The sequence below is a fragment of the Microcebus murinus genome, chromosome 28, assembly GCF_040939455.1.
Source record: "Microcebus murinus isolate Inina chromosome 28, M.murinus_Inina_mat1.0, whole genome shotgun sequence".
Taxonomy (NCBI): domain Eukaryota; kingdom Metazoa; phylum Chordata; class Mammalia; order Primates; family Cheirogaleidae; genus Microcebus; species Microcebus murinus.
Window position 1 is genome coordinate 3698264 of NC_134131.1, and position 23975 is coordinate 3722238.

Here is a 23975-nt window from a genome sequence, read left to right on the forward strand (position 1 = left end):
CAAATCCTTGCTTTCTGAGCCACTGAAGATGTATTTCCTAAATCGCTCATCTACCAACTGGTTGGCATGCATCTCTTCTACAGCTTATCTTCAATCTACTTTAAAATTTTTATTGATGTTTGATGTATCTGTTTATATCTTACTGTACTTCGATTAATTAATTAAAAATTACGGATTCTTTGAAGGCAGGGAAATATTCAGTATAGTACTTCTTTATATCTTATAGCCGACCATGGGACTATGAACATAAGATATGCAATGTGTTTATGTTAATTGTATTTGGTAAGGGAGCCAGGGACGAGGACATCCATTCTTTGAATGACTCACTAAGTGAGTCCAACCTCCCTTTCCTTAGTAAGCTGGCTGACGATTATTTTGAATCCCAATGATGCCAAAACTTCTAATTTGTATTATGTTGGTTAAACAATTACCAAGAAACCCTGGAGGCACAATGACATCTATAAGTCATTTTACCATTCCGCTAAAGAAATTGCAGAACAAAAGTCTTAAAATATATAAGGCATAAATATATATTTTGGGGGGATAGTTTAGAAAAGGCTCCTTCAGTTTTGTGACGCTAAAGTAATAGAAGTTTCCGGATAGCAAGTTTGGCCACATCTGCCAATCATTAACCCAGGAGTTGACAGACTTTTTCTGGGCCAGATAATAAGTATTTTAGGCCATGCAATCTCTGTTGCAACCAAACCACTCACACCTCTGCTGTTGTAGCATGAAAGCACCTATAAACCATAGTAAGCAAGTGGGTGTAGCTGTTTTTCAACATAACTTTTATTTACAAAACTAGATGGCAGGTTAGATTTGGCCCAGGGGCCACAGTTTGCTCGTCTGCAGGCTTAAACAATGCCATATACCTAGAACCTACCCAATAAAGGTACTGAAGAGAGCTGACACAAGTTTAAAATTATTTCCAGAATGCAGAATAGCTGAGACAAGCTTAAAATTATTTCCAGAATGCAATCTTGACAATTATAATTGTGAATCACTACATTGCAGAATATAATAATCTCAGCAATTATTACCGTGAATATCACATAACCCAAGCTTATGCATGATGTTTTCCCCATCTTAAAAACATACTAATGATACAGTAAGTCTAGGTTTAAATATACATGAAATATACATAGCATAAAAGTTTGTGCTTATAAGACAAATATAAATCTAATGAGATAATCAGAATATCGTAATAAAAATGTACATTGCGAAGGCATTTTCACTTAGTACTTCTGGATGTTGAATTCCCATTGAGTTGAGATGGAAATGAGGGCAGGTAAGCAATATTATCACAGTATTATTTATCATACACATTAGGACCAAAAATAGTCAGGAAAGAATGAGCATTATGTCATTCGCTCCCAGTCTTTAACCTTGTAGAAGGTTGCTGAGTTTGTAGAGTGATATCAAGAGTCAATACATGAGGCTATAAAAAGGGAACTACCTCGTACCATGCAGCCTTGAAAAATTAATCACTTAATAATTATAATAATAAAAAGTCACTTTTGCCCTGCTTTAGGATGCTACACCTTATTTTATTAAAATTTCCCCAAAAAATCTTTCTTCCTTTGGCTCCGAGAGGCATGACTCTGCTGTGGAAAAGCAAAAGACATTTTACGCACAATTTTCCCTCTACTGGAAAGAGGTATTTTGTGCCCTTCAGTGATCATAAAATTGATATTATCATCTCTTAGTTTATATCTCACTACTTAACCTTCAGATTAAAAGTTATTGGATTTGAATGACTAAGAAGACATCATGTCACCTTCCCTTCAACGTGGAGAGGCAGAAGTTGGAGATGAGACAAGGTAATGGGATAAAAACACGAATTTCGGATCAGCCAGCGCTCTGCCTCTCTTTCGGTGGGTGACCGTGATCCTGACAACTCACTTGTGGTTTGCATGGATGATAAATGGTGTAATAAATGGTCTTCTTTAAGGAAATTTGTTGAAGATGCATCTGTATTAGAAAGTTTATTTTCTTTGGGGGATAAAACAGTTAATCCAAGAGGAACTCGGGGTTACCAACTTTTAAAGAAAAAAATAGCCAATAGCCTTGATAGTTGATATCTGCACGGTTGGTTTATGCAGAAGATACTGGAAAATGTCCACTTAGAAGGATTAAAGAGAAGAACAGGGCTCAAAATTCCAGCCTTCCATCTCTGCATAAGGCTCAACTGAAACCCACAAACAAGATGGCGGCCTTTACCTTCTCAGAGAGTTTAATCTCTACCTCCCTAAAGGAGTCTTCCAATAGCACCGGCTGTTTAATAATTACACATTGTATCTCTCCAACAAAAGAAACACAACATGCACCACCCCCCCTTGCCACCTGAAAAACAAATTTCATTCTAAGAAGCTTGTGTCAATACGGAACAAAGACTATATCAAAGATCCAACTTGGAAGTTCTGTTCTCTAAAAGAGATAAGCCCATTCCATGATCAATGGGGACACACGCATTTTATGGCCACTTCTCATGTGACTCTTGGAAGACATACTCATTAGCAACTGGCAAAGGCTAATGGGGAAATACTTGATAATTTTAATCGGAATAAATATGTACAGTGGAAACAGCGAGTTTTAGTTATGTGAGATAGTGTCTTTTTGGCAACGCCTTGTTCAGAAAAGGACTTTTAACAAAACAAGCCCATCCTTCGTTACAAGTTATGTCTTTATGGCATGGAATAACCTCTGCGAGGTAGGTAAGGAGAGGGCTGAGGTCCTTCCCCATGGCCTTCTCTTTTTGTTTCCTGGAGCCCCCACTTTACTAGTCCATTCACAGTGGACAGCCTAAATCTCCACCCATCACTCCCAATCCTTGACATTCTCATGTCTCATAACTCAAAAGGCCCTGCTGGCTTTCCAAGAATCCCCTCAACAATCTCCTTTTATCTTTCTCCCTCTATTTCCCTCATTCACAAATAGTCTGGCAAAGACCTGCTCTGTCAAGAGCTATGGGGTGAGCCAGGGAGGAATCCGGGAATGAGAAAGGCGACTGTTGGCTGGATGGCACCTAAAGTTGACTTAAGGAGACTCAAATATAGGAGGAGAAGTTCACAGAACCAGGTGGGGTCAACCACAGGGTGTCCTGAATGAGAAGGCCAGGACTAGCGGCCCATTACCAAACGCTGGGCCAACCCCAATAGGACTGTCATGGCCACTAATCTCCCAGGGACTTCTTTCCTCCCAAATGAGACTAGGTCCAACCTTCTAATTTACTTTCAGTACCCCTCTTCTCGTATGGCCTCCATGGGCTTAGAAACCCAAGTCTCCCATGAGCTGAACCCACTGGCCTTCTCCCTGCCGCCATCTTTATTCCTCAGGCTCCAGCCAAATGAACTCAGTTATTCTCCCATGCCTTGCACATTAGATGACCCCCACATTTTCTTCCACATGGGGGTGGTTCAATAAATATTACTTAAATGAAAGAACATGTAAACAAATGAAGAAATGAATTTTAGGAAATCCAAAAAAGCTAAGAAGTTCATACTTGTTCTCCACTGGAGTACATTTTTTTTTTTTTTTTTTTTGCTCCAAGCTGAGACAAAATCAGTATGGGAAACTCTCTTCGAGACATTTACTTGTGAGAAAGTGGGGGGGAAATGTGGTTGTATTTCTATGAACCGAATCAAACGCAGTATTTAGCAAAGGGTCTCTGGAATGTTACAAGTAACACTTCATAATTACAATAGATCTGAGTTCAAAGACAAAGTGATGAAAAGAAACTTTCTAACATGGAGTTCAATTCCCTACATAAACTTCCTTCTCCTGGTTCCATGCAGCACCTGCATTTATATTGCTATTCTTCTTTGTCATAAAAGCAGTCACCTTGTAACCCTTTTTATCAAGTAATCTATGCACTACCTAAAAGTACACTAGACTCCATCAAGCGAGCTATAGGGTTACATTATACAAACATTCCAATTCTGCCTGCTCAGCGCTAGTTGTCACTAAACGCCAGTGGTTGCAAAACAGCAGAGTAGGTTCCTCGCCTTCAAAGAGCAGATAGGACCTGCCAGTTTTGCAAAACAAACTCTTCCCAATCGCTGACGCTAATCTGTCAACAAATTACCATTAAAGTCATATCTCCTGAAAGTTCAAAAAGAGATTTTTGATTAGACAAGCGATAGGGAAGGGGTTTTTATTATTATTATTATTTTTTTTTTTTTTTAAGCAACTCACAGGTCAGGGCTTAAAATTACCTTCTCAAAGTAGCAAAGCCTGCTCTTGAAGTCAAGAGGGTACACTTCACTCCTAATGAAATGTGGCATGTGGGTTTCTATTACCATGCTTCTCCTCTATTATGGGGCTTTTTTTTTCTTTTCTGTTTCCCGTGCCATTTTAATTTTCAATGGAGAGATTAATGACACACAACTGTTTAGTAATCAAAACTTGAAAGAACTGCCTACAAGGCTCACAAGTTACATAAATCTTTGACAACAATATTTTGATGGAAGGCAGGTCTAAACCAACAGAGAACTAAATTTAGCATTCAGGGTAAAATATTCCTTTTTTTTTTTTCCCCCCCAGAAATAGCCTCAAAAAGGAATTAGAGAAAAAGGAGGGGGTTATTGTTGTGGCTGCTTTTTCCTTGTTTGTCTGAATGATCTGAATTCCTGTCTCGGTTTTTGTTTCAGTTTGTTTGTAGAGTTATCACTAAACATTTCGGTGGCATTGATTCCTAACAAATATTTCTGGCCACCAATATTTTCCATATTATTTGAACTTTAGGATGTCTTCGATAAAAGTGTATCTTGGCAGAATAATTCCTTTAAAATTATAGCTGGGTTTTTACCTACTAGCAAAGGAAGGTGCTAGGCCCTATCAAAATACCTGGCCCCATGAAAGCACTCAATAAATATTAATAATAACTTCTACACCCTCTTCCTGCAAGCTTCTCTTCCTACAGGGGCTGACTGGCTTTTCCCTGCCATTGTCATCAAGAGACCCTCATTTCGGACACAGTTAGTCCCTGGCAGCCACAATGGGAAAGACCACTTGAGGGCATTCCTAACGAAGTTCATGAGCAATGTTTTTCAAAGACAAAAGTGGTACAGCTGACCTGGCTATTGCAACTCAGCCTGTGCACTGTATAGATCCACGCCATGTAAGCTGGGTCACTCATGGTAAGGGGAAAATCAAGGCCAAGGACGGCCACCGGAATGGTAATGCGTGCCCCAAAGGAATACGGGTCAAGCCCGAGATGCAAAGGGACGGCTCCTTCCAGACAAACGAGCTGACTGCCAATCCAAACAGGGACAGCTATTTCTTTTAGACACTTTCTCACAGAGACCGTTGAAAAGCTGGAAATGTTTGCAGGACGGCCTCCCTCTTCTACTCAGTACCCACCAGGAATGTCACTAGGAAAAACTAATGAAGGGATGGATCCATTCTGCCATTTTGAATGTGAAAAGAATGTGTGTATTTAAGTTGAAACAAAAAAAAGGCCCTCCACCTTCCCCTGAAAACGCTGACACTTGGTCCTCACAACTCCATTTCCCATGATCAGAGAACCACAAGATATCTATTCGTGACTCCCCCAGGTTCCTGAGAGACTGTATTTTTTGAAACCCCTTTGAATGGACATGACTGTCACCATGCACGGCCCAGTTCTCTGAGCTTCCCCAGTTCTGTGGAATGACTAGGTTTTGACCTCCTTCAATGGCTCATTGGAAAAATCCAACCCAATGGTTCCTCCTTCTTCATCCCCTGTGACAATTTTTCAAGAGAAGTTCCCTATCCTTTTTGCCTTTCTCACCTCCTTGCTAGTCATTTCAACTTTGTCTTTTACATTGTGCACATGAAATGCAGACGCTGCTTTTTGGACCATAGGCTCCAACACCTTGAGAAGAATGTCAAAGAAGCTATGTGAAATAAACACTTATCCATACTCTCTCTAAAAAAAAAAAAAATACATGTTCAAATTCCAAATATAGCTCATCTTTTTTTTTTTTTTAATGTCTTTCTTGCAGACTTCGTCTACACTGCCCTCCGTGTATAAAACGATGGCCACACCTCAAAACCACGGCAACCAAACCTCTTTCTAGACTGACTTACAGACAATAAAACTGCCAGGTGGTACCAAAAAAAAAAAAAAGAAAAAAAACCCATCATTAAATGCAATGTGGTTAAGAAATAGCTGTTTTATTTAACAGCTATTCATTTTTATTGAATAAACATTTTCTAGTACGCGTTCTGTTAATTGACCTGACAGCATATGCTGTATATGAAGAAACTTCTAAACATTATGCTCTATGTAGTATGCTTATCTGAAAAAGCTCTCATTTGCAGCAATATGGAAATAAAATTCTGCTTTCTAAAATTCAAGACTTTTAAAATGCATTAATCCACACAGTGTATGAAATTGCTCTGGACATTTTAAAATCCTTTCTTTCAGAAAAAAAAAATAACTTTAGTAATTGGTAATAGTATTTGTTGCCCCATCTCGTAATGGAGGAGTGCATAGCCAATACAAGAACTTTCACGGACATCGTAATGGGGCAGGCATAATAGGAAATAAAAAGCAGTTATGGTTATCGGGTAAAGAATTACTTGATGCATAAAAAGAAAATGTTCAGAAACTCTATCAAATTACATTATTAAAAAAAAAAAACTATTGTTATAATAGTTCCATGGCCCAGATATAAATAGAGTTGAAATATTAGGGAGATAATAGATTTAAGGTTTGAGGAAGGAAGACAGTTTGTGAGTGTATCCACCCAAGGTTACTAGATAGTCTTATTTTTCAAGAGAAAATGGAAAAGCCAGATTTCTCCTGTTTCTCTAGTTTGTCAACTAGGTTTTTTCTTTTCTTCTCTTTTCTTTCTTTTTCTTGTTTTTTTAAACAATTCTGTTTAGATCCAATTCAGCCAACCTATAAACCAAATCCAGTATGGAACTCACTCATTGTACAGTAAATCTTTGCCACAGTTCTCCATTCTGAAAAGCGCATTTGCTGTAATTTGTAATTATTTTTGGTAATAGGGAGCAAACATGGAAAGGTTTGCATTTATTTATTTTAAATTCTACCACCAGGTACAAACTCCCCCTATATCAATGATGGTATTGGAACAACTGGAAAATCCTACAACATTCAGTTTAACACAAGGCATGATTAACCCATTTTTATCCCAAGCCCTTCTGAGCCAGATCTTTGTGTTCCGTGGACTTCTAACGTATTTTACAGTTCTAATTCTCTTCCACTGTCCTACATTAATCAAAGCTGTAACCCCTGTTGTCTTTGTACTAGGGAATCAGAATGTGCCCCTGGCGAGGAGTGGGGGAAAAGTCAACAGGAATTAAATTTCAGTGCAACTGTTTACTCAACTGTGGCCTGCAGTTATTGAAATTTTATCCGTGGTTTTGTGTGACTACCGAAGTAATGAATTCAGCATGGTTGTGATTTTCTCACTGTTGGTATTCTCACTTCAAGTACAAACCTGTAGAATAAAAATGATGAAAACAACCAAAGTCCGTCACAGAACGCTCACAACTGTCTCCAAACTGTTTAATTGGTGCAGTTTTCAATTTGGAAGGAAACTATGATAACTACAGTCCTGTGAAACATTTTCAACCCTGTACTTTTTTTTTCTTATTTCTTCTACAGATTTCCCTTTTCCTCAACAACCTGTTAAGAGCCTTATCTTGTACTTAGGGGAGTCACATAGCTGTCAATATTTTATTTTAAGAGGCCTCAAAAGGCTTGCCAACCACAGTAAGTGGGGTTTTAGCCACAATGATAGACCCAACTGCTTTCTTTCTTCCCCAAAACGTATCAATGGCAAATAGAAATAAAACTGTCATAAAATATTTTAAAAAGAGTTTCAGAGTATAATCAAAATTTCTTGAGCTTTATGTCAAAAACACATAACAACAATTTTCCAAAGTGGTCACAACCAAGGTAAAGAGCGAAGACAAAGATAATTAATTTTGCTCCCGATACTTTTTTAGGATGATGATGTCAACATGCACTTTTATAACTTTCTTCCATGCAGCCAATTTGTTATTGGTGTTAGTGTGTGTGTGTGTGTGTGTGTGTGTGTGTGTGTTTTAGTTTTTGGCTGGCTTACTACTTTGAGATCCTGCATCATTTTCAGTTCCGCAAATAAAATTCAGAATGAGTTAATTTCCCATTTATTTAATTAATGCACCCTAAATACTAATCACTTCGGATTCACACCACATCAATCAATAGCCCCATCTCAGCTGCTCCCTAGAGAAAGAGTCGAGTTTGACCTGTGTCTGATAAGGGCCTCGAAGATGGCACTCAAAAATATTAACTGTTTAGTCTCAATATAATCATAAATAGCTGAGAATATCACGTGAACATACGCTAGCACAGATACAAGGATATCCTTTATTGTGGGGTTTTGCTAACGACCTCTTTGGTTAGGCTGTGGCCATCTGCATTAACTTAAATGCACAAAGTTTATAACACAACAAACAGCACGTTCCAGCTGAAAGGAGTCCAAATTTCAGGCACAAATGGGTTTGGGCTGCCAGTGACAGAGAGACCAAACCACTCACAGAAGTCCACTCTGGATTAAGACTTGGCTTGTCTGTTAGTTTCCCTTTCTTTCTCTCTGCTGTATCTTACACCTCCCAACAGGTTGCATGGTATCATGTTGGTTCCACCAACTTGTAATGGGCTAACAATCTAATAATGAGTCCTTATACTTTTATTCTTAGCAAGGAAAAAATGAAACATGGTTTAGGGCCTTGTCTAAAAGCTGTATCCCTGACATAAGAAGGTATTTCCTTAGCTTCTCTGCTACAGATTCCAAGAAAACGGTCTGAGAAAAGGTTGCCCTCCTCTCCCCCATCCCACCCAGCACTCCCCCTGTGTCTTTCAGAAAGCCCCTAAGATACACCATTCTTCTTCCCCCACCTGTTTCCAAATGGCGCTGTAACTATGATGTATGGAATAAATAAATCAAGGACGAAAATGGAACACAAACCACCCTTTATCGCTAACAAAAACTAACATTATTTCCTGATTCCGAGAGAGGCTGGGAAACCAAAGCCAGCCTTCAAGCAAATGCTATTTTACCTATGTGGATTTCTGTCAATGTTTTGCCAAGAAAACACCATTTCTTGGGTCGCGTGTGCCGTTTGGAACTATGTCACCAATCACTTAACAGGGGAACTCACTTCCCTAACTTTTATAAAGGGTGTGTAACATGAGTATGTCTGCACCAACATGCATTTTGGGGAGGCCCCCGTAAGAAACGATGTAAAACATCAGCAAGATTGAGCCACATACCAACTGCCATATAAACACGAGAAACCTACATAAATACCCCATTATCCTTAAATTCCTATAGACAGCGGGAAGCAACTTCCTAAGCTGATGTCTGTGTTATGGATGTTTCCTGCTATCTTTGTTTCTACTTTCCTAATTCACCTAACCTTTCCCCCTTATATCTCTTAGTTCTCTTTTATCCCTTGTCTCTTATTTTGTTTCCTCCTTTGTAAGGCTTAAAGCCCGTCCATTTTTGTTTTGCCTTTTTTTTTTTTTTTTAATTAAAGCACTGGGAATCATTTCTCCCAAGAATAATTTTATTCAAAACAGATAAAGGCTGGGAGGCCGAGGCGGGCCGATTGCTCGAGGTCAGGAGTTCAAAACCAGCCTGAGCAAGAGCGAGACCCCGTCTCTACTATAAATAGAAAGAAATTAATTGGCCAACTAATATATATATAGAAAAAATGAGCCAGGCATGGTGGTGCATGCCTGTAGTCCCAGCTACTCGGGAGGCTGAGGCAAGAGGATCGGTTGACCCCAGGAGTTTGAGGTTGCTGTGAGCTAGGCTGACTCCATGGCACTCACTCTAGCCTAGGCAACAAAGCGAGACTCTGTCTCACACACACACAAAAAAAACAACAGATAAAGGTTTAGGCAGACGCATTGAGGACCGGCCAGGGGGTTGCAGCCAGAGGTCCCCCCCCCCCAATCTGAGTCTCTGTAACCGCTCCCTGCAAGGTGACATCCAAGGATTCGAGAACGAGTCTCTTAAGCCAGCCAGGAGGAGACCCAGAGGACGGGGGGCCTATTAGATGCCACTTACAGGCAGGTGGATGGGGAGACAGGTGAGCACAAAACACCGGTAGCGATGGAGTGTGAAAGCACGCGGTAAGATTCGCACCCGCCACCCTCGCACCTCCTTCGAGACTCTGCAGCCCAGTACCTGCTGCTGATGCTGCTGGGCATGGGCCAGGTCGGCCGCCCCGATGTCCCCGGCTGGCGTCTCTCCGTTGGACCGTCCCTCGCGAAGACTGCCACACTCTAGCAAGTGGTTGCTGCCGCTCGACCCATTCTGGATGGCTGAACTGTTACTTTTTGTCTCAGTCCCAGATTCTTGCATCATGACTCAAAAACCTGATGGAAGGATTTCCAGGAGTGGAGGGGGAAAAAAAGAAGAAGAAGAAGAAAAGCAGCTGTTAAAACAGTTGTTGGGCGCAGGGAGAAGAAGGGCCCCACACTTTAAATGTTGCCAAAATCTGTAAACAGTTGTCATTTTCTTTCACTCAATGTATCCCTCATTAGTGGGCCATTCCCCTAGTTGATGAGCATGAAGCTGTTGTTCCCCATTCAAGTTTTAGCAGTATTGCTTTACATATACTCTGTTTCCCCTTAGGGGAAAAAATAAATAAATATTTTTAGATGAACCTGGAATTCAGGATTCAATTTCTCTCATTATATCTGGATGTTTTGCTTGAAAACCAGTAAGCATCCCATAGAGCATGTTGGGTATGTCGTTAAAGTGTAATCTGCGCAGGAGAGCTGGGGGTGATGTTACGCTCTCAGATAAAACAGTCTCCGACTTCCGTCTATCAAGAGAAGACAGGCATTACCAGGAGGCCCCCCCCCCGAGGTAATTCGTGCTGGAAAAACCTAACAGTCAAACACCAAAAAGCATTTTAAGTTTTGAGGATTCGTTCTCCTTGGAATTATTCAGGCACTGAAACCCTTCAGAATGGGCCATTGCAGTAAGGTAGGCGTGAGAGAGACAAACAGAGACAGAGAGAGACAGAGAGAGACAGAAGAGAGAAAGGGCGAGGGGAGGGAGGGAGGGAGGGGGAAGAGAGAGAGAGAGAGAAAGAGAGAGAGGGAGAGAGAAAGAAAGAAAGAAGATAGAAAAGAAAGAAAATAGAAAATAAAGAAGATAGAAAAGAAGAGAGAAAGAAGAAAGAAAGAAAGAAAGAAAGAAAGAAAGAAAGAAAGAAAGAAAGAAAGAAAGAAAGAAAGAAAGAAAGAAAGAAAGAAAGAAAGAAAGAAAATAGATAGAAAAGAAAGAAAGAAAGAAAGAAAATAGATAGAAAAGAAAGAAAATAGATAGAAAAGAAAGAAAGAAAGAAAGAAAGAAAGAAAGAAAGAAAGAAAGAAAAAGAAAGAAAGAAAAAGAAAGAAAAAGAAAGAAAAAGAAAGAAAGAAAGAAAGAAAGAAAGAAAGAAAGAAAGAAAGAAAGAAAGAAAGAAAGAGTAATAAGTTAGTTTCCACTTTTCAAAAGCTAAATCAATTTAAACCCTGATCTTTGTTTTATGGTTAAAACTGACCTGGGAATTCTCATTCAAATTTAGATGTTTCTCTGGCTGGATTACTGACGTCTAGTTTGGTTTAAGGCTTGAAAGGTATGGGCCCTACATTTAATTCTGGAGAAAAACCTTGCCCAGGTAGACCTAAGAAAAGGTCTCGATTTGAAAGTACTAAATGTCTCATAGAAAAAAATACATGTGGCACAAAATGCGTAGCTAGAACATTTCTCCAAGGTATAAACACATTTCACGTTCATCCTTCTTACTCTCTGGGCACAAAACCATCATTCAAGAGAGCCAGTTCAGCTCTCTACACTTGGTAAGGGTGTCCAAAGCTGACAAAAGACATCTCTTAATAATATCTGCTGCCAACTGTTACCATCTATTGATCACCAGAGCTATGCCAGGTGGGCCCTATTGCAGATGGTTTCCATGTGTTCTCCAATTTAGTGGGTACAAACTGCGAGCCCCAGTTTGAAGATGAGAAAACCGAGGCTCCATGAGAGTTATTCTGATTTGTCCACTATATATGAGAGCTAGTCGTGGTGGAGTCAGGATTTGAACCAGTTGTTAAATCAAAGCTCCTAACCACAATGTGTTTTTTTTTTAAGTTGAGGGAAAAACAACAGTTATTAAAGCAAGTTGACAGTTCAAACATCAAAGCTGAGAAATGCTTCAATAATTAAGACTTTTAATGTGAAATGCCAATCCCAGATTAAAGGGTACAAAACTTTTACACAAATTTGTTCCAATCATGGAATGACTTATGTACAACCAGGGCTACAGACTTCTTCCCCATACACCAAATATGTGACAACAGGGAAACTTAAACACTTGAGACATCTTTAGAGGACACTGTTCTCTTTGCTAGAAACTGAAGTCTGTTTTCTGCAGACTTGCACAAAAACCAAATGGAAGAATTAAAAGCAGAAAAATTCACATCTTTCTTCATTTCCTTTCAGTGCACAGGACGATCTGACTTGACTACAGAGACTCCATAAACCCAGAAGATATATATATATTTTTTTAAGTGAGGTGGATTAAGAATAGCATTTTTGGTGAACAGGTGGGAAACAAACTCAGAAGCAACAGCTGATTCACTGGCGTTTCTTAACTTTTTTATTCTTTTTTTTTTCATGCTCGTCCCTTTAGATCAGACTTTCCAGTAATGACAGTCCTTTAAAAACTGCATGCATAAGCCTCCCTGTCGACAGAGAGAAGGATCTATCAAAAAACAACTAAAACCTTCCGTAAGATATAAGCATCAGGCAATAAGATACTTTGTAGCAACATGTACCTTTTTTGTTCATCACTGAAAAAGAAAACAATGTCTGAAACTAGGTATTTTTCACCCCGGTGTTTCAGTGTCTCTTCCACAATCCTGCAAATTTGTACAGAGGTAAGGACAAGGAACAAGGGATAGGATGGTGTATTAAGAGTAGGTTGCAAGGAAGCCCATTTAATTATTAGCATATATCACAAGTATACCTAAAGAAAAAAAATGGTTTTTTTACACCTTCTGGGGATGCCCACCCATATTGGGGACAGGACATCCCCCCCCCAAAAAAAAGACAAAAGCATTGCATGTACAGAAACTTTAAAAGCCTGCCCTTGGAATGGGGCATATTTAGCCAAATATCCCATCCTGATGGAAGGAATGCTGCTTTTCAGACTATGAGACCACTGGGGACCCCAGACCTGGGGACAGGTATCCAAGCGACTGGTCCTGCTTTTGTTTCCTTGGTTTGACACCATCCTGGTGGGTGGAGAAAGAACAATCTCCAACACACAATTTGACGACAAGGCCCTGTTTCTGCTCCATGCCGTTCCAAAGAAGGCTGCCAAGTCCTCCGATACAAGTTTTGCAGGCATCGGGCCAAGCAGCTTGGCTTGTGAATCAGGTTTGTGAGAGTGCAGGCTTTGGGACCGAAATTGCATAAAGGATTATTTTGGTCTGAGGATGTCCTTAATTAGTCAAGTGCTAACAGTAGTATGTAGGTTGGAAGATTTAAAATTTCCCATCATCTCCCACACCAATCAGGAGAAAACAGCTTTTTTGAAAAGCACATGTGAAAAAAATAAAGAGTGTCAATGTCTAAGAACATTTCTAACAGTGTCTGGGCCAGCAATATTTTCTATCGAACGTTCCAAGCCATTTTAATAAGCCTTTGTATCTGCCCCACGCTTCATACCCTGCAAAGCCCTTTCATGTGCTTTGCAAACTCGTAACGGGAGGGAAAGGCGGCAGGTAAATGTTATCCCCATTTTACAGATGAGAAAACCGAGGCTCAACTGGTTCAAGCAGTGGTCCCCAATCTGGCACCAGGGACCGGTTGCACGGGAGGTGAGATTTTCACAGACTGGGGGGTAGGAAGGATGGTTTCGGGATGATTCAAGCACATTGCATTTATTGCACAGCCAGACCTCTCTGCTAATGATGATCTGTGTTTGCAGCTGCTCCCCGGGGCTAGTATCACCGCCTCAGCTCCACCTCGGATCATCAGGCGTTAGATTCTCATAAGCACCCAGCAGCCTAGATTCCTCGCGTGCGCAGTTCACAGGAGGGTTCTCGCTCCTGTGTGAATTTAATGTCACCGCTGATCCGACAGGAGCCAGGGCTTAGGCGGTGATGCGAGAGATGGGGGAATGGCTGCAAATACAGACTAAGCTTTGCTCCCTCACCTTCTGCTCACCTCCTTCAGGGCCAGGGACCGCAGGATTAAGGGACAGATGCAGCCACAACGATTCCCCGCTTTGGACATGAACTTGTCCATTCAATGACCCGACTGAGAATTTCCGGTTTGTAAACTCCTGTGCTAGGTGGTGAATGAATGAATCAGTGAAAAGAAAACTAAGTAAGTTCCAGAAAGGACAACAATGAGGGTGGCAGGCAGACAAAGAAAGGCAGGAAAATGCAACAATGAAGTGCCAGCACTGTTTAGCAAACAATTCTTTTTCTATTGAGTTTTTGCACTATTAGATGGGTCTAAGAGCAAAGCAATGGACAGAGAGGCATCTGTCTTCCCTATCACAAAACACTGTTCCCAATTTTCTTAAAGGAAGCCCATTCCAATCTGCATAACCTCCACGTCCCTCTGGGACTCCCTACAACCGATGACTTGCCTTGCTCCGTGACAAGCAGGCAAGGGACACTGCACAATCATCCAAAGTCCCTGTGCATGGAAGTATGGCGCCTGCAGGGCACAGCCACGCCATGCCCACTGGCAAGACCTTTCTCCAGGAACGAGCCAAACCTGTCTCTTCCTTCCTAAGCAGCCTCCCCAGTAGAGCTTGGCCTGGTTAAATCACACGATCCATTCGCCACAACCCTACAAAGGAGGCGGCCGCAATTGCTGAAGGAAGCCAAGATGACCCATTTCTAGTCTTGCTTGGAAACATTACAGCACTACTGATTCCAAAAGATCGATTTTTTTTTTTTTGTGTGTGTGTGTGTGTGTGTGTGTGCTGGAGGGACTTACTTGCAGAAAAGGATAAGAACTCAGTTCAGCGTGCTTTACTTACTGCCGTTGCCAACAGGGCTGCTCTCTGGAAGTATTCTGGAAAATTCAAAATGTCCAGGCCAATGTATTTATAGTAAATTAAAGCAGCGCTTTATTATTATGATTATTTCCTTGGTTACAGTGTTGATGCCGAAAATTTAGGGAAAATAAAGCCCTTGTTATCATGCTCGTGAAAGATTTTAAAGCTAACAAAAAGTTCAGTCTTGATTCCAGGGCAGTTAATTAAGGTTGACCAAGTCAGGCAGAAGTAAATTAACTTGGCTGATCAATTATTTATATGAAGCAGAATAAATGCCCTTAAAGAACTTGGTCTGTTCATGAAAGGATGTGTAAATTAAACTAAACATAGTTTTGTAAAATATGTTTCTACTTCTACGGGGAGAAGAGACATTAATGGTGAAACCATTTTTAGGAAAATGATTACAGTGATTGCATAGTCCTCCCCTCATCCAAAAAGAAAAATTCTCTTTCTCATTGTTTACCCATCCACAAGGGAAGAAGGAAAATGGCATGCAATTTTGAAGCAAAAACAGAGGCTCATGATAAAGGAAGGGAGGAAAGAAGGCTAAAAGAGGAAGGAAGACAGGCAGGCAGGCAAAGAAAGTGAATCTGACTACATGGATTTCATTATTTTAGAAATACTGAACACGTGGCTATTAGTTTTTCATCCGTTAACTCCATGCAGGTTGCAGACCGAGAAAGAAGAAGAGTGGGAGTTGGGTACCTTTTTCTAAGAGATGTATTTTTTAAATTTCTCATGTTGCATCATGAAGATTCCCAAACCTTCAATAATCATGTTCGTGCCACGGAGGAAGAAGGAAGACCAATCTGTGTTAAGACAGTAAAGCATACGTGTATTCCTGGGTCTCATCAAGCCAGTGAGCGACTTCCTTGTAAATGTGCAAAGGGTGTATGCGGCAACACAAGGCAAACAAAGGAGCTGCAAGGAGCAAGGTGCAGCTACGTGGATTCTTTCTCCCTAGCAGGCAAACAGTGGCATGGCCTGGGGTGTTAAGGCAGCTCCTTACTCTTAGTGCATTCAAAACAGAGAGGCAATGAAGCCACAGGAAACACATCCCAGGTTGACAGTGAGACTCTCTGCACAGGACTTCCGCAATGGAGATGTCACCTTTGCAAGCAAGTGGCGCATGCTTTTCAACTCTTCACCCGTCCCCTGGGGCAAGATGCCACGGAAGCAGGTAGCAGCGAGGGGACGGAGGACTGGTGGAGGGAGTTACAAAGGAAACCTTGGGGGCTAAGACAGCAGGACAGGGGACAGTATGCCAGAGGTGCCCCAACTGGCCCCAAGGTGCAGAGTCACCGGCCACAAGCCGGGCTGCGTGGCATATTCCTGAAGGAGACAAAGGGGCAGGAGGAATGAAGGAAACAAGAGACAGAGTCACAGCAGCCGGCGATGTCCTCACCCGACACGACTTCCACAGATTACGAATGAGCGGTTCGGCCACCGCCGTTTGTCCGTCTGTGGCCGCCACTGCAAGGGGACCCATTTCACGGAAAGGCTACCCGAGAGCCAAGTTCAGGAGGCGAAGTCAGCGTGCTGGGTTGTGAAGGCACCATCTTCCAATCATAACAGAAAGGCGTAAATTTTCTAATGCATGGCAGTTCAAAAAGTAATCAAGGGAATGAGCCGGAGGGCTATTTTAATGCATGCAAAGCTAGTGACCCGAATTGAATGAGAGGTAAGCCGCAATGAATGCAAAGTAATGCACACACACTGGAGTCCCGGTCTGATAAGGGACGGCTAAAATTAACACCCAATTAATTTCCGAATTGACAAACAAATGAAACCCATAAATCTACTTTCTCATTAATTTTCCTGTGGTATAATTTAAAGCAGTAATATGAGGGCAAAAACTGAACATTATCCATCATAAATATCAAAAAGATAGCCCTGTAACGCCATCAATTATGCATATTACCTGTTGTTAAGAATGATTTATGTATTATCAACTTTATCGCGCACTATAGATGTGTACATCTACCTTTAAAAACCTGCAATTTCATTGAACACTTAGGAAGAAAAAAGTTGGGGAGCAATGACATTGTCGTAAGCGATTTTTTTTTTTTTTTAACAAAATAAAATAAAAACAAACAATCAAAAAAAAAAAAAAAAACATGGTCATGTATTTTGCCATAAAGGAGGATCAGGGTAAAACTGGAATCACTCTAGGTCTCAGGTGAGCAGAGTTTGAAAATATCACGGAGGTGATGGGCCAGGTTTCCCAGGGCAGTGAAAACAAATCAGCTGTAGGAGTATCCCTCCCAGAAAGCACAGCCTCTGTGTTCCTTAGGCCACTCATCTGTCCTGCCTTCTAGAATGCAATAGATGCAGGGCTTGGTGCAAAAAAGGAAGGGCATAGCCAAGAGGCATCTCAGATGGCCAATGGGAAGATTCCACAGCTATGGGGCCCAAGAGAAGCAAGAACCCTAAGTTGCTGAGAACTTAAAAAATTAATGGGCCGGGCGCTGTGGCTCACGCCTGTAATCCTAGCTCTTGGGAGGCCGAGGCGGGCGGATTGCTCAAGGTCAGGAGTTCAAAACCAGCCTGAGCAAGAGCGAGACCCCGTCTCTACTATAAAAAAAAAATAAAAAAAAAAAAATTAATGCTTATTTTCCGTAACGTAATAAGGGTAGGCTCTCTTGCCTTCAAAAGAGGAAAAAAGAAATAAGAAATAATTTGCATTTATCAATTAAACCAGAAATAGTTCATATTTGCCAATCAAATGAAAAAAGAGGCATTCGAATCAAAAAAAAAGCTTTCTTCCTTACCTTTCCATGTCCATTGGTTCAAGAAAAATATGATTTTATACATATTTTTTAAAAAATCTTTTATTTTACATTTCACTTTCAGGTATACCTTGTACTTAATGGGAACTTAATAAATAACTGCCCCGAATCTTTGCCTCAATGATTAAATGACAGAAAACCCCAAGTCCAATCTCTTGCTCATGAGATCAAGGGCTTGGGCCGGCCAGCAACTTCTATATTCCTACTTTTAACATACTCTACACTTCCTATACTTCTTTGGGAGGGCCAAGCTTTTTGGTGGTCTGAAACTCAGAGAGTAACGTAAGCCACTGTTAGGTCTCAGTGGAAGTAGCATGGTCCCCAGTCATTGGAAATGGGCAATTTAAAGATAATCAACCAATGAAAAATCCCCCCATACGTGAAGACAATTCAGATACACGGGAGGGAAATGGCAGAGAAGAGGATGGTTCATTGTCCTGTGATTCATGACTCAGAGGAGAGTTGGTGGAATAGGTGGTAATAAAAGAACGTTCCTACCCAAAGCAAAGGTTTCCCTGCTGAAGGCTTTCCCATGAAAAAACAGGAGACTTCCTAGTTCCAAGGAAAAAAAGGATTTCTGAATTGCAACAGCAAGGCAAGGCAGCAGCAACCTTGTGCAGAGAAACTGTCAATTCTCACTTTGAAGAACTCTCTTAAACTTTCCCGGACATTGCAATCTTTTTAGGAACGCACACAAATGCAGAAAATAAGCCTTTCCCTCTAAAAAGGACAGATGCCTAATTTATGTAATTTTTTTTTAGATTTTCAGCTACGGTGGGTCCTGCTTCCTGTCCCTCCCAGCACACAGGACTCCAAGCGCTGTCATCCTAGCAACTGTGGGCAAACTGTGGAAGTTAGAAGCAAGCCGCTCTAGGAAACACAAGTACAAAGGAGAATGCAAACCCACTCCCTCGCATATTAATCCAGACGAGCTCAAATAATTAAATAGAGACCGAAAAGGAGCTTTGCCAAAGCAGCGCGAGGCTGTTTGCTTTGCCACGAGGAGGCCTCTGAAGGTCAGGCATGACGGGGCCAGGTGTTCTGGGGAGCTTAATTAAAATGCATCTTTACAGAACAAAACAGATTTTAAGTTTGAGAACTGACAAAGCCTGCAGAACTTTAATCACTGGGACATTCAAACAGCTGAACTCTCACAAAATAGCCTGGTGGCATAAAGTGACCAACAACCAGTTCAGAATATATATATATGTATTATTTTTTTTTTCATTTCCATATTTTCATATCATTTATAGTACAGGGGGCCAGGTTCATAACATCGATTGATGACCGGCCTGTTCCATGACACACTTCATGTCCCCCCCAAGCTTTGCCTCCAACCCTGAACTGCTCCAGTGGCCAAAGGGAACAATATGTTTGCAGCCTCCTGGCCACTCGGTGAATGCAGGCCTCCAGAATATTCTGTTGTTCGCATTTCTCCATTGTGTGAAAGGGACATTTATTTAATTTTAGTCTTCAAAAACTCCAAGATGCATGTATGTATCTTTCCCCCTGCAAGTTGCTCTCATAGACAGATCACAGGCCTTCTCTAATAAAGAACACCACCCTTCGCCTTTGAAGGTTATGACCCCCCCCCCAGCCCCCACCCAGTCTGTGTGGTAGCTTTGTCATTTATAGCAAATGCTAGGAGGCCATGCCTAGCATTGAAACACAAGGCAAATCCAGAAGCAGCAACAAACAATAACTTGGAAAAACAAAACAAAGATTATGTGAACTGAGTTTTCTCTGTTGTTTGCAAAACATTGACAAAGGACAGGCTAATGTTCAGTTCTTATCTAATGTGGCTCCCAGTGTCCAAGGGTCAAGAGTCACACGTACATACCGAGCCTAATAAAGAGACACATGATTGCTTTACTTAACTAGAAATGGTACAAAGCATGAGCTCATTTTAAAACGACACAGGTAAGAGTCAGAACACTAGCTTTTAAAAACATGTAATGCATATTAAAACTGTACAGTTTCTCCCCAGTTAAAATGTCTCCATTAGTATCAGGGAGGATTTACTCAGGAAACATCAAACTACAAGTTAATCTTACCTTCTACAAACTTGACAGAGAGCACATGCATGGAACAGGACGGTACCAAGCCCACACGACAACACTTAAGACACACACAGTAACACAAAATCCAAGGATTGTACCTTTCTATGGTGATGGCCTTGTTCATAGTACTAGACTTTGTCTCCTACACCTTCTAAGTCCTTGTTTGTTCCACAAAGAATTTTCTAGCCATCTGATGCTCTCTTACTGAGCTAGTGGCCTTTCAAGAGAGCTCTCTCCCTTCTGAAAAAAGCAAACAACTGCATAGATATCATTACACTAAGGAAATCTCTTAGAAAAACCAAACAACTTGCTAATCTCGCCAGCCCCTTCATCCAAGCAAAAGATAAGAAAAGCAAACCTAAGTCTGTTTCAACCACATTCCAGGGACAAGTTCCCCTTTTTCTTTCTTTATCGAAATTCTAGCATTTGAGTTTGTGTGTGTGTGTGTGTGTGTGTGTTTTAAACAGACCTTGCAGGATAAACCACTGCTCACACCCGCAAACAAAGCAATATTTGTTTAATAACGATTGCTGCCATGGCTACAGTAAACAAGGGGCCCAGCATTTGTGTTTATGAACAAACACATCATCTTACAAGAGCAATTTAACATTAACCAGGTGGAATAATCAACAGATTTCATAGGTGACACCAGGGGCAGGGCTAACGTAAACAGAACTGGGGAGGAGAAAGGGGCCACCATGCAGGAACCCAAGGTCGAGGTAAATGCATTTCAGAGTAAACAGCTGGGAAGAAGGCAAGATAAACAAATAGTCATTCTTCTGACATTTAGAGAGGCAGAAAGGTTGTACGCTACATAGATCAGCTGCTGACCACCATGAAATCAAACCAGTTGGAGCCCAAGCCTGCTTGTTTGCACAATGCCATGTTTGCTTATAAACAACAATTTGCTGTTACCAACATCACATTACTCATCATCGTATAAGGCAGGGTGAATCGAGTCAGATCCGGTTAACTCTTTACTGGTGACACTACTTGGAAATAAAGAACAAAAAAACCAAAGCGAAATAACCCCACAGCCCCCTATAAGAAAAAAGAGGCCAAGCCCAGATGAGGCAAGGAGAGCTCAGTCAAAGCCCTTTTATAATACTGCCTGGCTTGCAGATAAAAATAAAGCATCCACGTTGTTTAAACTACTGAAGGTTGGAGCTGAAAACAGTTTTAGAAGACTGTGATGTCTTCGTGCTTGAGTAAGTCTGCATTCATTTCTTTTATGAATGAAATACGTGGGTCAAACACAGATCCTGATCCTGAAAGTTTCATCTAGAAGGAAAACCCTTTCTCCCCATACCAAGCTTCTGTTCCAAGGGACCTTTAATTAAGCTCAACGGGCCCACAAATAGATCTGTAGCATTCTCAACCACGCTGCCAAAAAATCAAACTATTGCAGGTTACGATTTTGTCCTTAAAAAAGATTATGTAAATAAATCAATCAGCTGATGTTCCATATAACCACTCAGGAGTTCATTTTGTCGCTTATCAAAGAAATCTTAGGCCTTCAAGGCCCAGAGTGAATAGTAAGTTCAATTTGTCCACTAATAAAAGTGTTAAGAAGAAATGTTTCATCTTTAAACATTCACCTTATGTGTTACTACTACAACGTAAGGCAGATTACTGTGTATTTTAAGTAAATTACCATGCTTCATCAGAGATACTATATTTAGGGGTACAATTTGCAATTAAAACATTAGTTTCAATCTATTTTGCAGATACTTTAATACTAAACTACTTAATTATGATACGTGTGAATAACATCCCTCCATTACTTAAAATTTAATAAGGAAAACATACTTTAAAAAAAGTTTGGTTATCTATATCTTACAGTTATAATCAGCTAATTTTTTAAAATTCTGCATTATTTCAGTGCCAAGTACAGCAAAATACTATCTCTGCTAGATACCCAAAGTAAAATTTGGAAATAAGAAAATTACATTTAAAAAAAATACAGGTAACACCTCAGTGGATTCTGGCAATTACATTATTAACAATCAGGTTACTGGAATTTTCAACTCTGTCTTAAAAAAAAAAAAAAAAAAAAACTAATAAAAATTGTGTTGGTCTCCCTGCCCCAATACACACCCCTCCCCAGTTCCACTTTGTAGGAACTTCTCAATCTTTTCCAGCAGCTCTTGTTTCCACCTCCTGCTCCAATTATCTAATCTTTGTTCTGCAAACCTAACGTCACAGAGCGGCCAGAATGTTTTCTTTCGTGTTTTTGTTTTGTTGCACTGTGGTTTGTTTCCCAAATCCCTCTCTGCGGGCAATCTCCTTTCCCCAAATCAACATGGCGTCTCCCCACATCTAGGGGAGAAAATTTCCACCGAGCATTCGGTGTCCTGGAAGAAGGCAGTTTCTCAGGCTCTTGGACCTGCTAATACCTTATGAAGGCAGCGAAGGGACACCAAGAACTCGCTGCTCCCTTTCCTGCCCTCCAAAGCCCTCTAGGCTGAAGCTGTCCCACTACTGCCCTTGAGAAAGAAAACCACACTTGCTCAACTGAACTCAACTGAACAATGATGCAAGTCTGGCTGCTGGAACAACTAACACAGAGAATCTTCCTCCGAAGCTTCCAGAACAGGACGTCCTCAAACTCCACGCTCGACCAGGAAGCAAAGAAAGGTGTAGTGCCTTATACGACAGATGTCCCAGTGAAAACTCAAGAGATAAAAAAAAGAAAAAAAAAAAAGAAGCAGCAGCTAGAGTGCTTTGCCCTGCCATCCTCACTCTCCTGTTGTCCTGAGAAAATGCTGATTTCTCTGCTCTCTGCATTTCAACACTTGTCCAGTTCTCCTAGGCTTCATTTTTATTTACTTTTTTCCTGGTGCCTGGATGAACCAGAATACTGGTAAGGGATTATAAACAAAGTTTATCATTTTAAATGGTAACCCAAAGAGTTATAAACATGTCCCAAACATGTCCCTTGATAAAGGTCAATAACTGAGCCATGTTTTTTTTTTTTTTGAGACAGAGTCTCAATCTGTTGTCCAGGCTAGAGTGAGTGCCGTGGCATCAGCTTCACTCACAGCAACCTCAAACTCATGGGCTCAAGCGATCCTCCTGCCTCAGCCTCCTGAGTAGCTGGGACTACAGGCATGCGCCACCATGCCCGGCTAATTTTGTGTAGATATATATTAGTTGGCCAATTAATTTCTTTCTATTTATAGTAGAGATGGGGGGTCTTGCTCTTGCTCAGGCTGGTTTCGAACTCCTGATCTCGAGCAATCCGCCTCCCAGAGAGTGGAGCCATGGAGCTTTTAAAGCTAAGCTAAACCTAGGCATATGATTAATGACCCACACATGCGGGGCCCTTGGTATCGGGACATGAGTCCTTACCATGCGTAGGAGAAATGACATGCCTTCTTTCCTCTTCCCAGCAGTGCTGTTAAACTTGTCCTATCTTCCCTTTGCTTTTATTTCCACATGTGCAGGTGACTTATTTTGTTCCTTGAGGACCCCCGATTTTAAAAGTTTTATTTATTTATTTTTTAAGTGAGTTGATTAGGAAGTCTTTATTAAGCAGTTCAATAAAATATTTAAAAAATCTAGGCCAGGCACGGTGGCTCATGCCTGTAATTCTGGCACTCTGAGAGGCCTAGGCAGGTGGATCGCTGGAGGTCAGGAGTTCGAAACCAGCCTGAGCAAGAGCGAGACCCCGTCTCTACTATAAATAGAAAGAAATTAATTGGCCAAGTAATATATATAGAAAAAATGAGCCGGGCATGGTGGCGCATGCCTGTAGTCCCAGCTACTCGGGAGGCTGAGGCAGGAGGATCGCTTGAGCCCAGGAGTTTGAGGTTGCTGTGAGCTAGGCTGATGCCACGGCACTCATTCTAGCCTAGGCAACAAAGCGAGACTCTGTCTCAAAAAAAAAAAAAAAACAAACAAAAAAAACAAATCTAGGCCAGGTGCGGTGATTCACGCCTGTAATCCTAGCACTCTGGGAGGCTGAGGCAGGAGGATCGCTTGAGCTTAGGAGTTTGAGACCAGCCAGAGCAACAGCGAGACCCCGTCTCTACTAAAAATA

General features: G+C 41.1%; 1 protein-coding gene across 11 annotated transcripts in view; it reads right to left on the bottom strand.

Annotated features, from left to right (window-relative positions):
• The window catches only part of FOXP1 (forkhead box P1), a 706173-nt gene that overhangs the window by 228279 nt on the left and 453919 nt on the right, over positions 1-23975 (bottom strand). For 10 of the 11 annotated variants that reach the window (XM_075998545.1, XM_075998535.1, XM_075998540.1 and 7 more), the window contains one exon: positions 10197-10387. In XM_075998545.1, the coding sequence (XP_075854660.1) occupies positions 10197-10376 (180 nt within the window). In that variant the 5' untranslated portion in view covers positions 10377-10387. Of the gene's footprint in view, positions 1-10196; positions 10388-20031; positions 21927-23975 lie in introns of those variants that run through there. The other variant, XM_020284829.2, reaches the window with a different exon arrangement.